This window comes from Apis dorsata, unplaced genomic scaffold (genome assembly GCF_000469605.1).
Source record: "Apis dorsata unplaced genomic scaffold, Apis dorsata 1.3 scaffold_517, whole genome shotgun sequence".
NCBI lineage: Eukaryota > Metazoa > Arthropoda > Insecta > Hymenoptera > Apidae > Apis > Apis dorsata.
In genome coordinates, this window is record NW_006263742.1 from 501,085 (window position 1) to 514,619 (window position 13,535).

The 13,535-nt window shown below is 35.4% G+C and overlaps 1 protein-coding gene and 1 long non-coding RNA gene across 42 annotated transcripts in view; both read left to right on the forward strand.

Annotated features, from left to right (window-relative positions):
- Positions 1–13,535, forward strand: part of LOC102672218 (sorbin and SH3 domain-containing protein 1) — a 115,194-nt gene that overhangs the window by 87,444 nt on the left and 14,215 nt on the right. For 30 of the 41 annotated variants that reach the window (XM_031512761.1, XM_031512758.1, XM_031512764.1 and 27 more), the window contains 4 exons: positions 35–90; positions 289–458; positions 1,500–6,509; positions 7,212–7,271. In XM_031512761.1, the coding sequence (XP_031368621.1) occupies positions 35–90; positions 289–458; positions 1,500–6,509; positions 7,212–7,271 (5,296 nt within the window). The remainder of the gene's footprint in view (positions 1–34; positions 91–288; positions 459–1,499; positions 6,510–7,211; positions 7,272–13,535) is intronic. The other 11 variants (XM_031512788.1, XM_031512790.1, XM_031512789.1 and 8 more) reach the window with 2 other exon arrangements.
- On the forward strand, positions 7,651–10,699 carry LOC116186212. Its single transcript, XR_004151163.1, has 2 exons — positions 7,651–8,261; positions 10,567–10,699. It is a non-coding gene; the product is annotated as an uncharacterized LOC116186212 (long non-coding RNA).

Genomic DNA, 13,535 nt, shown 5'->3' on the forward strand with positions numbered 1-13,535 from the left:
TTCGATATTTTTTTTTTCTCTCTTTGCTTTTCAGCCTTTCGACCAACACAAAAATCGTCCCCCGCAAAGATTGAAACCGTACATGTCACAGTAAGTTTAAATATATTCTTTATATTTTTATTAATAATAATTTCAATAATTTTTCGATCGATTTTTTGATAAATTTGTTTACGAAATATTAAAAGAGATCGGAAAATTTGCAAATATTTTTTTAAATCCTTCGTTAACGAATAAAGATACTTGCCAAATTACGAGTGATTATTTGAATCATATTCAAATTGTTCACAGCGCTCTCAAAGAATCGGGATACGAGAGTGATTCGACGCTGGTGTTTCGTCGCAAGGAGGACATCGGTCCGTTGAGTGAACTCGAGCAAAGATTGGCCTACAAAACGGTCCAAAGTGGTGGCGACGTGCCACTTCATGGCCTTCGTAAACCAGCCCCAGAACGACCGAAGGGTGAGTGAGATCCATTTCAAATTGTACGAAAATTATTCTTACGTTCTCTGTAAACACTTTTTCTTTTCTTTTTTTTAATTTTAATTTTCTCGATCGTTCGTTGTTTGAATTTTTTTCAACAGGCATGCGTGCACAGGATCGATCGATTGCGCCTAAATTTTGTTTTTTTACGTATCATATTTGATAATATTAATTTACTAATTACTAATATTGTTTGTGTTTTCTTTTATATATATATATATATATTAAATATCTGCATGTTTTTGTGAATTTTCGTTTTTTATTTTCAAGCTTCGAAGCATGAGATTTTTTAATTTTTACGAACCGTCTGCGACGTTTGTTTTTTAACAGCATCGAGATCACGACATCGTTTGGCATTTGAAATTGATGAATTTCTTTCGAATAAACTTTTATTTGTTTCAAAATTATATTATGTTTATTGAATATCTTTCCCCTAACACAATATACTCGCAATAATTATCGATTATATATTCGTATAATTTCGTTTCAAAATTATCAGATTAAATAAAATTCGACTTTCGATAATTTACATTCCATCTCACTTGAATAATGCATCGAGTGAAAAGTACGAAGCACATTATAATACCAACTATCTGCTAGCCAAGATGTCCAACTGCAGCTTGTACACCTTATTTTTTTCTCTTTCTTTCTCTTTCTCTCTCTCACGATTATCCTTCGTAGCTCTTTAAGTTATTCACCGCACCGCCTCGCCTCGGTATCTATCGATATTGGTGTGCGATTTAATTCCCTTACCCCGTAATACGATGCACAAGTACATACCACACGCAATCCAAGAAGACTCTCTTTCGATGTTCACTGCTCTGCGCTGGATTGAAATGAAGCAAACAAAATAATAATGAAAAAAAAAAAAAAACCAAAACTCAATAAAACAACATCACCAGCTTGAAAGAAAACTGCTCCACTTTCTTCGATATAACTCTTGTTGTGGTGAGAGGGTTCCAGGGAACGGTACGCAAAGAGACGAACAAAAAAACACCAATCGAAACATTTTATCCACAGACGAAACTGGCCTCGAGTATTTTCCTATCTCGCCCACATTGACACGGATCCGTGTACACCGGAAAAACGGCTCCTCGACCACCAAGTGTGCCGCCGTTTTGTCGCGATACGAGAGCCCGTTAATCGAAAGTCGAAACGCGACAGCCAAGAAAATGGACGTTCGATCGACAATTGTTTCGAGGGCGAGGTCTTTAAGAGACATTGCTCTCCATGATCCACGTGAGGCGACGGTATCTAGGCCACCGTCCCCGCCAAGAAGACAGTCTTCTAGGAATAACAAGACTCTCAAACTGTATGGAAACGCGAAACGTCAAACTGTACAGCCCTTTAAATCGAGACACAAACAATGTTTCAAGGAAGAGGCACGCTCCAACGTTGGCACGCTCGGAGAACGATTCCACGGAAATTTGGACAGATGCGGGAAGAAAAGTCGCGAGAGCGTGCACACTTGTTCGTTTCGAACGTCATCTAACGGCCCGACAATACCGACTCGTTCGAAAGTTTTGACACCGTCGTGTAAGAAGACGGAGGACTCGCGCCTGTCGCAAACTTTGCCCGACCCAGCTGGGGAGAAAAGTTTCTCGGCAGCCAACGGGGGCAGAACTCGGATTTATGGGGACAGTTCGTGCAGGCCTGGCGAATATCCCGTCAAATTCGAGCCGAAACGCGATAAATCGTCCTCCATTTTGAAAATGTCCTCCAAGTATGTGTCGCCCTCTGCGACAAAATCGACGAAAGAAAAGTTGCAATCTGGGTCGAATGTCGGTAATGCAGTTTCTTATTTGAGGAAAACTAACGCGAGCAGAAGGCGGTTGACGCGGAAGGAACAGGAAGAGTCATCTAGAAGATTAGCCAGATCGTCGGTCGATCTCTCTTCGATGGAGAGTAGGAAACGTTTGCTGAATTGTAGAGAGAAAAGTGGGAGGGATGTTCGCACGACAGTGCTGCCGTCTGGAACGCTTGTCAAAAGCTCGACCATGTTGTACTCGTCGAGTTCGAGCAATGGCGGACAGAGGCCAGTCCAGGACAAGTCTTTGAAGGTAGTCGTGACGGTGTCGTCCAAGGGACAGGAGATTTTGAGGAAACCTTTGGACTCGATTTCGGCCGCAAAGTCTACCTCTTCCTTGAAATCATCTTCGGCTACGTCTTCGCCATCGGTCGTACGTAGAACGGTGTTAACGGATACCAAGAAGCCTGTAAGAACGATAGTCGGACGGTCTGACAAGATGGGTTCCAGCAGAGAGTTTACATCTTCCTCGGAGGCGATCGGCGAATCGAGTAAAAAAAAGGGGCAGAGACCTCACGTTATCGTGAGATCTCCTGCTAGGAAGCTGGAAACTATTCAAATTAATCCTGACAAGAAGAAGATAGAAACGAAGAAGAAATCGAGAAAAGTGGAAAATGGCGATACTGCGAGGATAAAGAAACTGAGGGATAACGAAATGATTTTAAGCGACGGAAAAAGTAACATAGAGAACGAAGAGCCTAATATCAGGAAGATACGTAAACCCAAACAGGACCAACGATCTTCGTCGTTGAGCGTAGAAGAGATAAAGAAGCATGGCGAAGCCACGCGTTCCGACACATTTTTTCAAAATCTCTTTTTAAGATCCATTTCTTCCACCGTTTCCAGTGAAAATGTCCCTTCGAGAAGATCGATCGTCAGCGAACGAGCCAGAATGTATCAAGAAAACAGCAGAGAAGGTAGTAAGTCAGAGCCATCTTTGAAGAGTCTTAGCATCTACTTAGCCCACAAGCGACCGGTATCTAACTCCAAGTTCAAAAACTGGGAGAAGGAGAGTGTTTCTTCCAGAAGTTCGAGCCCGTACGGGGTCAGTTGGCCTGGCAGAAGCATATTTCAAAAGGTGAGCAAATTCGACAGTCTTTTAGGCATCGAGGATTTTGGATCGTCGACCACGTTGCGCAACAAAAGTCCAGACTCTGTGAAAGAGCGTTTGAAGGAGAGGAGTTTGAGCGAGCCACCTTTGAAGACCTTGTCCGAGTGTTCCGACTCGAAGCACTCGTCTTCACGCGCTTCTTCCCCCTCTTCGATTAGATCACCAGCCTGTAGACGTATACGTAGCTTGAGACAGGAAAAGTCAGATGGTGCCATTGTCGCGAAGAAAGTTAGAGCCAGGAGCGCTGGCGAAGCAGAAGAAAAACCAAAATTTGGATCCAATTTGTCTCTGACCAGAAGCACGAATTCGCTTTGCCCCTCGCCCATCGATCGCGAAGAATATCATCGGTATTTAATGGGTATGTTGCACGATAGGAGAAGATCAGAAAGATACAAGGAATTGCACGACTTCTATTCGAGTCTAGAGAGGTTGGGTGAATTAGAGAGAACGTTTTCTTCAACCGATTTGAGGCCAAGAATGAAAAACGAAGAAATAATTGATTACGATAGATGGAGGAAGGTGAGATCACAGGAAAAAGCTGAGGTTGAATTTAGTACTTTGTATGGAAAGTTAAAGGCGGTTCAGAAAGACAAAAATTTTTTGTTCAGCACCAAGGATATCGGCAAGTTCAAATGGAACGGTGATTGTAGCTTGAGATGTAAAGAACGATCGGTGGAGAATATTATTCAACATTTCAAGAAACTGCAATCCGAAGGAAGCGAATTGGATTCTTCGAAAAGAAGAGAAATATCGTGGAGGAAGGACACGTATAAACCCCTTTGGCGTGGCACGTCTGTGATAAACGTGGCTAGCACGATGCAAGAAAAAGCAAATGAATCTAAAAACGAGAAATCTTTGGATCATTTGGATCATCCATTATTGCAAAGAAGCCTTGGAGGAAGTAAAAAGTTCTGGAGCAGTTTATCCATCGAGCAAGTAGCCACTTTAAAAAAGCAATTAAACGAAATTTATGGCAGCGATAATTTACAGAGATCTGTACCATCGACATCCTCCGAAATAGGCGAGCATAGATTGGAAAAGAAAGAAGGAACTGATAAACAAGATTCTCTGTCGAAGTACGAAATTATCGTTCCACCCCAAATCGACTCGACCGATAAAGACGATGCTAAGGGCCTTCACGTGCGATGTCACTCGATGATCACGTCTGATGTTTCTCCGAGTGATCAGAAATCGTTCACAGATCGTGCAGAATCGTTGAAGAGAAGTGGTTCTATTAGCCAAGGTAAGAGTATAGAAAGATCGGAATCTGACAAAAGTTTAATCAGTGTAACGCCATCTATGAGCGAATTAGAGAAGAAGAGGCTGTCCGTGACGATCGGTAAAGAAGTTCTGGACAAAATTTCGCAAAGAAGACTGTCAATGCCATTGACAGCTCCTCGCGAGACTCGAGGTAGTATAGCTGCTGCTCTTGCTGTTAAAAAAATACCAAAAATAACACGTTCTTCGACCGCACCCAGCGTAACTAGCACGTCACCTAGGAGTTGTTATTCTTTAGAACCACAGAACGCGGAAGATTCGTCGAGAGTGAAAGAGAAGAACGATTTTCTGCTAGTCCTGACACCGAACAACAAAAGTCCATCAGACAGACGCAGAGTAGAGAACGTTTTAGAGGAGTGGTCGAAGAAACCACCTCTTCTGGCAATCGCGATACCTGACACGCCTAATCAGACAAAAATTATAGCCCCTAATTCAGGGAGCGAAGGAAACAGCACGACGGAAAGCTCCGAAACGTCTGTGAGAACTGTCATTCAACGAAATATAGAATCTCAAGATGTTCCAGCGAAGATAGAGTTTTTCGAGAACGTGGACAAGTGCGCGGATACCCAGTCGGATCGTGGAAAAATAAATAAAAAGGAACAGACGAACAAACGGAAACCAGGAAGATTATCCTCTTCTCAAAGCTTTGCAGATTTAAGAGAATTATTTGGCGAGTCAGAGGCCGGTAAATATGCGTTGTCGGTGTGCAGGACACGCTCGATCTCGCCGAGAGGAACGTCTGACGAGCGAAAAGGAAACAGCCCTGCTCGGGAAATGGACACCAATACACGACCGCACTTCTGTTCACGCGACCGTGAACACGATAGGCCTCGCAGCGTCAGTCCGTGTCGCGCAACCACTCGATCGAATTCGTCCTGCAGTCTAGAGAGCATTTGGCTGCGTAGCACTTCACCCGATCCGGACAAATATTGGCGTGCCTATTTGAAACTAGTGAAAAATGGCACGGTGAGACGGCTCAGAGCCAAATTCGAAAGCGCCGAAGATCTTCGTACCAGTAGAGTTAGAGTGCTTCCAGCGCCTAAAAAATTTCAAAGCGATCCCGAACTGGCGAGATGTCTTCTGAGAAAGGTGGACGAGGGTAAATTAAAACCTCACGAGTTCGCAGATGTGGCTTGGTTGAGACGGAAATACGAGCCTCGAAGAGGAAGAACGCGTCGTAGAGGAGAATCACCGCCGATTCCGCGTGTGCCGTTGAGAAAAGAGGATCTATCCATGCCTCACATCGACGTTATCAGCAAGACGGCGGAATTGAAAGATTCGTCGGCTGTCACGTCCACTATTACGAATTCCAGAAAGGCAGAGACTAAAGAACTGGAAGCGAAGAAATCAGTTGGTCGGATGAGGAAGAAATTTGAAAAATTTGCTACGCAAAAAACTTCGATTCTGGGTGAAATGTTCACTTCGTCGCCAGACGTGCACGAACTGAGAGATATTGCACCTTATTTGGCTGGCCGTTGGGTGGCGCACAGATACCCTAGTAGAAGGGATAACATGCGTTCATTGTCTTCGCCGCCAGATCTCGCTGGTAGACCGTGTTCCGCCTCGAAAAGCGAGGTTAACTCTGGATCCACGAAAACGCAGAGCAAGGAAGGAGGTAAATTAATTGGAAAAGTGCGAGGTGTCTCGTCGAAGGGACCATCATCGATTTTGAAACAATCTGATGGTGATCAAACGTTTGATCCTGATAAGCATAGACCGAAATTTAGATATCAACCACCTCCTCCGCCATCCTCGCCAAATGTTCGACGAAAAGCCACGTGTTGGTGGTCGCCGATTCCTATCTACACGGCTCGACCTACCGTCACTTTCGAAGGTCTGAATTTTCATAACATAAATTAAAATCCATCCTATTTTTTGAATTTTTAATTATATTGTTGTTATCGATTAATTGATTAATTGAAATTAGAATGAGTTCAAAATTTTTTAATTTTTTAAAATTTTATTTAAAATTTTTCGATAGAGAAAAATTGTGAAATTCAGCAACAAAATATGAAATGCATATTACAAATGAAAGAATATATTTTAAAAAATATATTATTATTTTATTGTAATGAACAATGAGAATTATTCATTTCGTTGTCTATCGAATAATCGATTAGAGAAACATCTAGCAGATATTTTTAAAATTTTAAAAAATTTTTCTTTTCTTCGTATTTTTTTAACCTATTGTTAATTTATTCAATAAGTCTACATCGTTGCAGTTAAAGAAAAGTCAACAAATTCCATCGAAGAGAATCGAAAAATCTCTATCCTTCTCTTGTCTTCGCATTGTACTCGAATGATTTTCAAAATACAATCCCATTGTCGACCGTTTCTTCTTAATCGCATCGCTGGAAAAGTAACTGGTTGCGATGCACCAATATCGATTGATCGCCGAAGCAAAAGAATCCATCCCATTAACCCAAGAAATAGCGTTCAATGTTCACAGTAAAACCACGTTGCGAAGTTATCGTTTCATGATAATCGTAGTACGGCTAATTTATTATTTTTCCTTTTTTTTTCGGCTCGTCCATAGAATACTCGAACGCACCCCCGCCGCCGCCAAAATCTCAGCACTACAGAGACGACTGCCAAGGTAATGCCATATGCTAATCATTTTCTTTTTTTTTTAATCCATTTACTTTTCGATTCTTCATTACTCTTTCATTTTCATATTTTTTTTTGTTCCCATTTAATAAATTATTTATCTAATGCAGTGTTTTTTATAAGTCATGATTCTCAAAGAGGTTAGAAAAATCATGTATACTTATTTTTATGTGCAATTATATAGAAAGATCGCATCGTCGATTTAAAATCGATCCTTTAAACATGATAAATATGTCGATACTCTCATGATCGACAAATATTTTAATATTTTTATTCTAGTATCCAAAATATTTTTAAAATAATTTAGTTTAAAAAACTAAATATTTGTTTAAAAAAATTGCAATTTCTTTCGTAATGTACAAATTCATTTTTAATTGGTTAATACATACATATTTAATATTTTATTTTTAAGGATTTGCATAAAAAATTAATATTATAAATTTATTTTAATATTACGTTTCCAAAAATGTTGGAAAACATTGCATTAACAATTTCCAAATTTTCGAAAAAAGAATCCCAATTTTTAAGCGATTTTCGTTTCCCCCTTTTCCTTCTATATTTCAGCTATTTGAATATTTTTTCGCGATATACCGCTGCTTGAACGAAACAGAGCATGAAATTTGCTCGTTGTGCATGACATGAAAAGCAATCGTTTACATTAGAGGAAGTGTACGATTGTTTCGCAACGGATCGAGCAAGATTCGATTACGAGAAAAAATCGCAGATGAGGTTAGGTGGCGTGCAAGCATTGTTACATATATGTGCATGATCGTTCTTAGTTTGAAGGTATAACCTGTGCAAGTGAGGTAACGAGATTTATCGTAAAGATTCGATTTTGCATTTAAATTATCGTCGAAAAATAATAATAAATTTATTGCGCGAGTAAATATTAATTTATTCAGTTTATTTAAATGTTTGGTGTAATAAATATATGTGAAGCTTTGAATGGATTTACGAAAGAGCAAGTGATAAAATAAAGGTATTTCATTGCATGTTTATTTAGTTTATAATTAAGGATTATAATCGATAAATAATTAAGTACAGATCTGGGCGAAATTTGTTTCAAATAATAATTTCAAAACAATAATTTTTAAATAAATCTATTTCGATGAATAATTATATTTCAATTGAGGTTATGTTCTTTATTTTGTCAATTGAAGAAATATAATATATGTAAAACGAATATTAGGAAAAATAACAAATCAAAGAATTGATTATTGAAGAAATAACGTTTATTTCTTAATGGAAAATTCATTCCTGAAATAACATTTCAAAATATTAAACAATAATCATAATAAGTATATAATAATGTTAATTAGAAATTATAATAATATAAATATTTAATGCTGCTGATTAAGAAACTAGTTATTTTTAAATCAAATAATTTATTTCGTGAAATATGAGATAAATTATTACTTAAATAATTTTAAAAAAGTAATTCTAATACGCCCAGGTCTGATTGTATGAAGCATGTGTAATATTGTGATTTAATTATGTGATATTAAAATTTTAAATATGTTTAAAATATTACAGAATGAATTAATGAGATTTTTAAATATATCGTTTATTATGTTTCACTACATGAATTAACATGGGAATTAATGGAATACAGTGAAAAGAGGGCAATTGAGTACAAAATAACGGTCGTGTTTTATCATTCAGTTAACCGATTGGTATGCTCCTCGTTTTGCAACCATACAAATACAAACCTTATTGCGCTCGATTAAGTGACTGATGAATTGCCAAGTTTGTTACCTGCAGTTGCGAGAAATAATAATACATCGAAAGTTGTAATAGACATTTGATTAACGGCGAGTTGAAAAAGTTTCGATGAATTATCGATACGTTCAAGTTGTGGAAAGTGTAATAATGATTTCCAATAACGAATTTCCTCTATTTGGAAATGTGATAAATCGAAGTTAATGTATAAAATTATTAACTCGATAAATATTGAGTGAAAATATAAAGAATAAAATTTTAATTATGTAATTATAATGGATTATCAATATTAAAAATTTAAAAGTTCGAGATTGAAATAAATATTATTTTTTAATCGTCGATAAAATTATCATTGACAGTATATATAAATCATTGATATTAATAAATTATTGAAATCGTTCGTGAACTTCGAATAGTTGGGGTGAGAGTTTGATAATAATGAAATTTAATATTAAAATAAAAATACATATAAAGATAAATATATCTAACAAGAATATTAAAATAATATTGAGATAAAAATATTTTACGAATATTACACATTACATATATGAAACATGTAATATATTTTTCCAAATAATTTTTATATACCATAAAATGAATTCCTATGCTTAATTATTTTCGTAAAATTCAATAAAATTATCATTGTTAACATATGCCGAGGATTATTTAAAATTCCTCGTATCTAAAATGTTATTTCACGAGTACGTGAACTAATCAAAATGCTTTCCACGAACAAAGAAACTGATAGAATTGTGTATTCACTGATAGAGAACAATTGCCACTTTGAAGTCAGGAAATTGTTCAAGTTGCCATATGTATAATCAAACAGCGACAATTTTAATATAGATAAAATACAAATTTATTTACAGAAAAAAAGAAAAATATTTGTCATAGAAAAAAATAATCGTTTCACAAGTTATCTATTATTGATGGAGACCAAAAATAGAACTGAACAAATAATTTTGTATCTGACATTTTTTCTTCTGGAATATACATTGAAAAAGATAAATTGTTTTCAAAATAAAAATAGAATTTAGAAGTCATATCGTGTGATATATGGAAAATTACAAAATTTCAAGTTGAAAATTAAATATATTTATTGTAAAAAATAAATCGATAATCTTTATTCTACATCAAACGATAATTTTAATATAATTGCAATACAATTATTTCTTCATTTTAGATTCTTAAAATATTTAATAAAAATTTTTATAGAATACGTTTATTTTTAGCCAAAATATTTCATGCAGCTATAAACGCATCGATATTAAAAATTTTTAAATATTGTAGATTTTTTTTGCAAAAAACCACACACATTCGAGTCCATTGATATATACATAACCATGCATATTTTAAGTTTGTTCTTCACTGAAATCATTTTCTTTTTCCATGAAAATTAAATCACTGTATAACACTGATATCGATTGTATACAGAGATTTATCTAATCTCTGATAAGCATTTATGTCAGCAAACCACTCCTTTGCGACATTTTTATAAATATAAATTTTTATAAATTCGAACGATGCTTTTCGTTTATTGCAACTTGTTTTTTTTTTTTTTTCAGTAAATAGTCTTTATCTCTTTGATCATAAAACTTAAGTGCAACTGAACACATAATGGAACAAGGAAATATTTGTGCAATGCGATAGATTATTGGCGATAACGAACATCTGCACATGAAATATTTTTATTATATAGAAAAATAGGAAAATTCTTTTCTTTCAAAATTGATTTGAATTTCTTTTTTAGAGATTCAAAGCTGAAAAGTTTAAAATGTGAGTATATTAGAGTAGTGCATTGTAATATTTTGATAGAGATAAAATAGTGACATTGACTTTTAGCATTCCAAGGTAGAAATTTGCATAAAGACCAAGTGTCAGAGGTTACTAGGATCCCATGCAAACATGAAAAGTCGATAGACGGATAGATATCTCGAAATTTGTGAAATTTTACGATGCATGTAATCTACGTATAAATTGAAAATTGTCCCAAATCTCGTATTCATAAAATATTATAACAATCGTCAGTGAAAGAGCTGCACGAGTGTGTGTGTGTGTATACGCATCAGATGTAAATTGTAAATGGACGTTGGGATGAGCATGAAAGGATATTTCCGTGCTCTGCTCGTATTAAACATGCAATTAGTTGCAAAATTGTTGCGAGTTATAACATAGTATATATAGTTTTGACGTTAGATGCGATAATTGCTACCTTATTCCACGTATGCTATAGAAAGAAAATAATATCGGCGAAAGTTGAGTTTCGTGCACGCAATTTCCAAATTTAATACAAAATTTTTATTTTTATGTGTTTCGACACTCTAAAATATAAAAATAATCTTCAAAATATTTTCCTTTTATTATCAACATATAACACTTTTTCTTTCGATATAATTCGTTCAGTAGTTATCGATAGATATTTCGTATTATAGGATGATAAAAGAAGAAGGATTAAAATTTTTTAAATCGTCAAACTTTTTTTTTCATCATTCAATATTACAGTACCCATTTTTCAAATTCATTCATGTAATTATAAGAAAAAGAAAAATATATTCTACGTAAGAAAAACGAAAACATTTCAATGAAATTTTTAATCATTGTATATAATTCATTAAATTTCCACAACAATCGACTATTCATTCACATAATTACAAAAAAAAAGAAGATAGAAAGAATATTCCATGTAAAAAGAAACGACAGTCGAGGAAATTCTCATGAAAGCATCACTGAAAGACGTACATTGCGTTGGTCATGCACGCAGGTCTGACCTTCGTGGAGAATTCGAGTGTTTGGTGGCAAAAATACGAATGACAGAAGGAAACGTAGAAGGGGAAAGGAGCGCGAAAAGCAGCGGCGAATTCGCATTACCGACAGACGATCGCCGCGCTCGTTTCAAGGCAGAGGCCTCCTCGTAGTCGAAAAGAATTACGCGACATGCGGATAATTTATTGGAACGATTATGTACATATCTTGTCACGTTTCTTCCGTTCATTATGTTGTCTTTCGTCGTGGCGTTCGTCAGTGTAGAGAAATTGTGAAGATTAAAATCAATTTTGGTTAAATTTTTTCGAAAAATTTGTTTTGTCATTCGGTGGAATCTTTGATAAATATCTTTTGAAGAATATCGTGAATATTGAAGTTACGTGTTTTCAAAATCAAATTTAAAAAATATCGCGAGTGTTAAAATTAAGTGTATTTCTTTCAACGAGTTATTTAGAGATATATCGAAATATATCGCGAAGTAATATTTTCTTTCGAAAAATATCGCAAATATTGAACGTTTAATTTCAACGAAAATATTGTTCGTATCGAAGTTATAATTTTTCTAGAATTTACGAAGAATTGAAAGAAGATATGATCGACAGTTAAAATGCATAGATAAGTGAAGTGAAAGTGTAGATGTCATGTGGAAAGTGTAAAATGTGATTTCTGAAAATTTTTTTTATATATTTTGATTACGCAATACGAAAAAGTGAAATTAAACGTGGTGTCGAATTATAAATAAGAATACGAAATTTGTTTAGAATACGGTGAGTCGAAAGATGACACGAGTTAAAAAAAAAACATGTGCAAGGTCATCGAGGAACAATGTCTCGAGAGTTTAATCAGTCCATGTCTTGAATCTTAATTGCGAATTCGTGCGATATAGTGCAACTTTTCGAAGCTTCGTATGACAAGTTTATACAGGCAAATTTAATGGCAATCACGTGACAAAATTATGTTCAATTTTATCCTCTCTTACACCTACATCCATAAGATAATACGTACGATCCAAAGTGAATTTTTTTTATTCGATTCTTTAAAAATTATTTAAATTCAAATTTATAAATTTTTAAGATATTAATAATAAAAATATTGATTTTTATTATACGAGATAAAGCAGAATATAAAATAGTTTTCTTCAATTATACTCTTTAAATGATCAAATTAATTCAAAATAAAAAAATTAATTTATTCTTAATATCACATCGAACTTTAAAAATAATTTCTCAATTCTTATCTTAAAGTACAAAACAACGATTTCAAAATCTAATTGAATTTATTATCTGTCTTATCAAAAAAAAAAAAAATTGTAAGACTGATAAAAGAAATCCTTATCGATATCTTTCATCGTGGATCTAAATTTCATCACATTTCGAGCACTTTGCACCGCAATATCTCACAATTGTAAACAAGAAAAGATCTAATAAAAATTCCTCCGTTGCTAATGTCACAATTGTAATTCGCATCGACAATGGCGTCGCACGCAAATTCCCGTAGAAAAAAGCGACAAAAAGGGACGGTTCGTTGGAACGGCGTGTAATTCACGGTGAAATCGTTTCCCGATAAAAATGAAGCGCCTCTCGAACAAACGGTTCGACAACGTGCTGCAGGGTTGTTGCTCATTTGAATAGAATACCGGTTATGAGCGTGCAAGTAACATATTTCCCAAAGAAAGATCCCGCAAGTGAACGAACTAACCGTGTATCTCATTGAGTACGACTAATCCAAATAGAGTGTGAACGAGGGTGAAGTCTTTTTTTTTTTTTTTCCC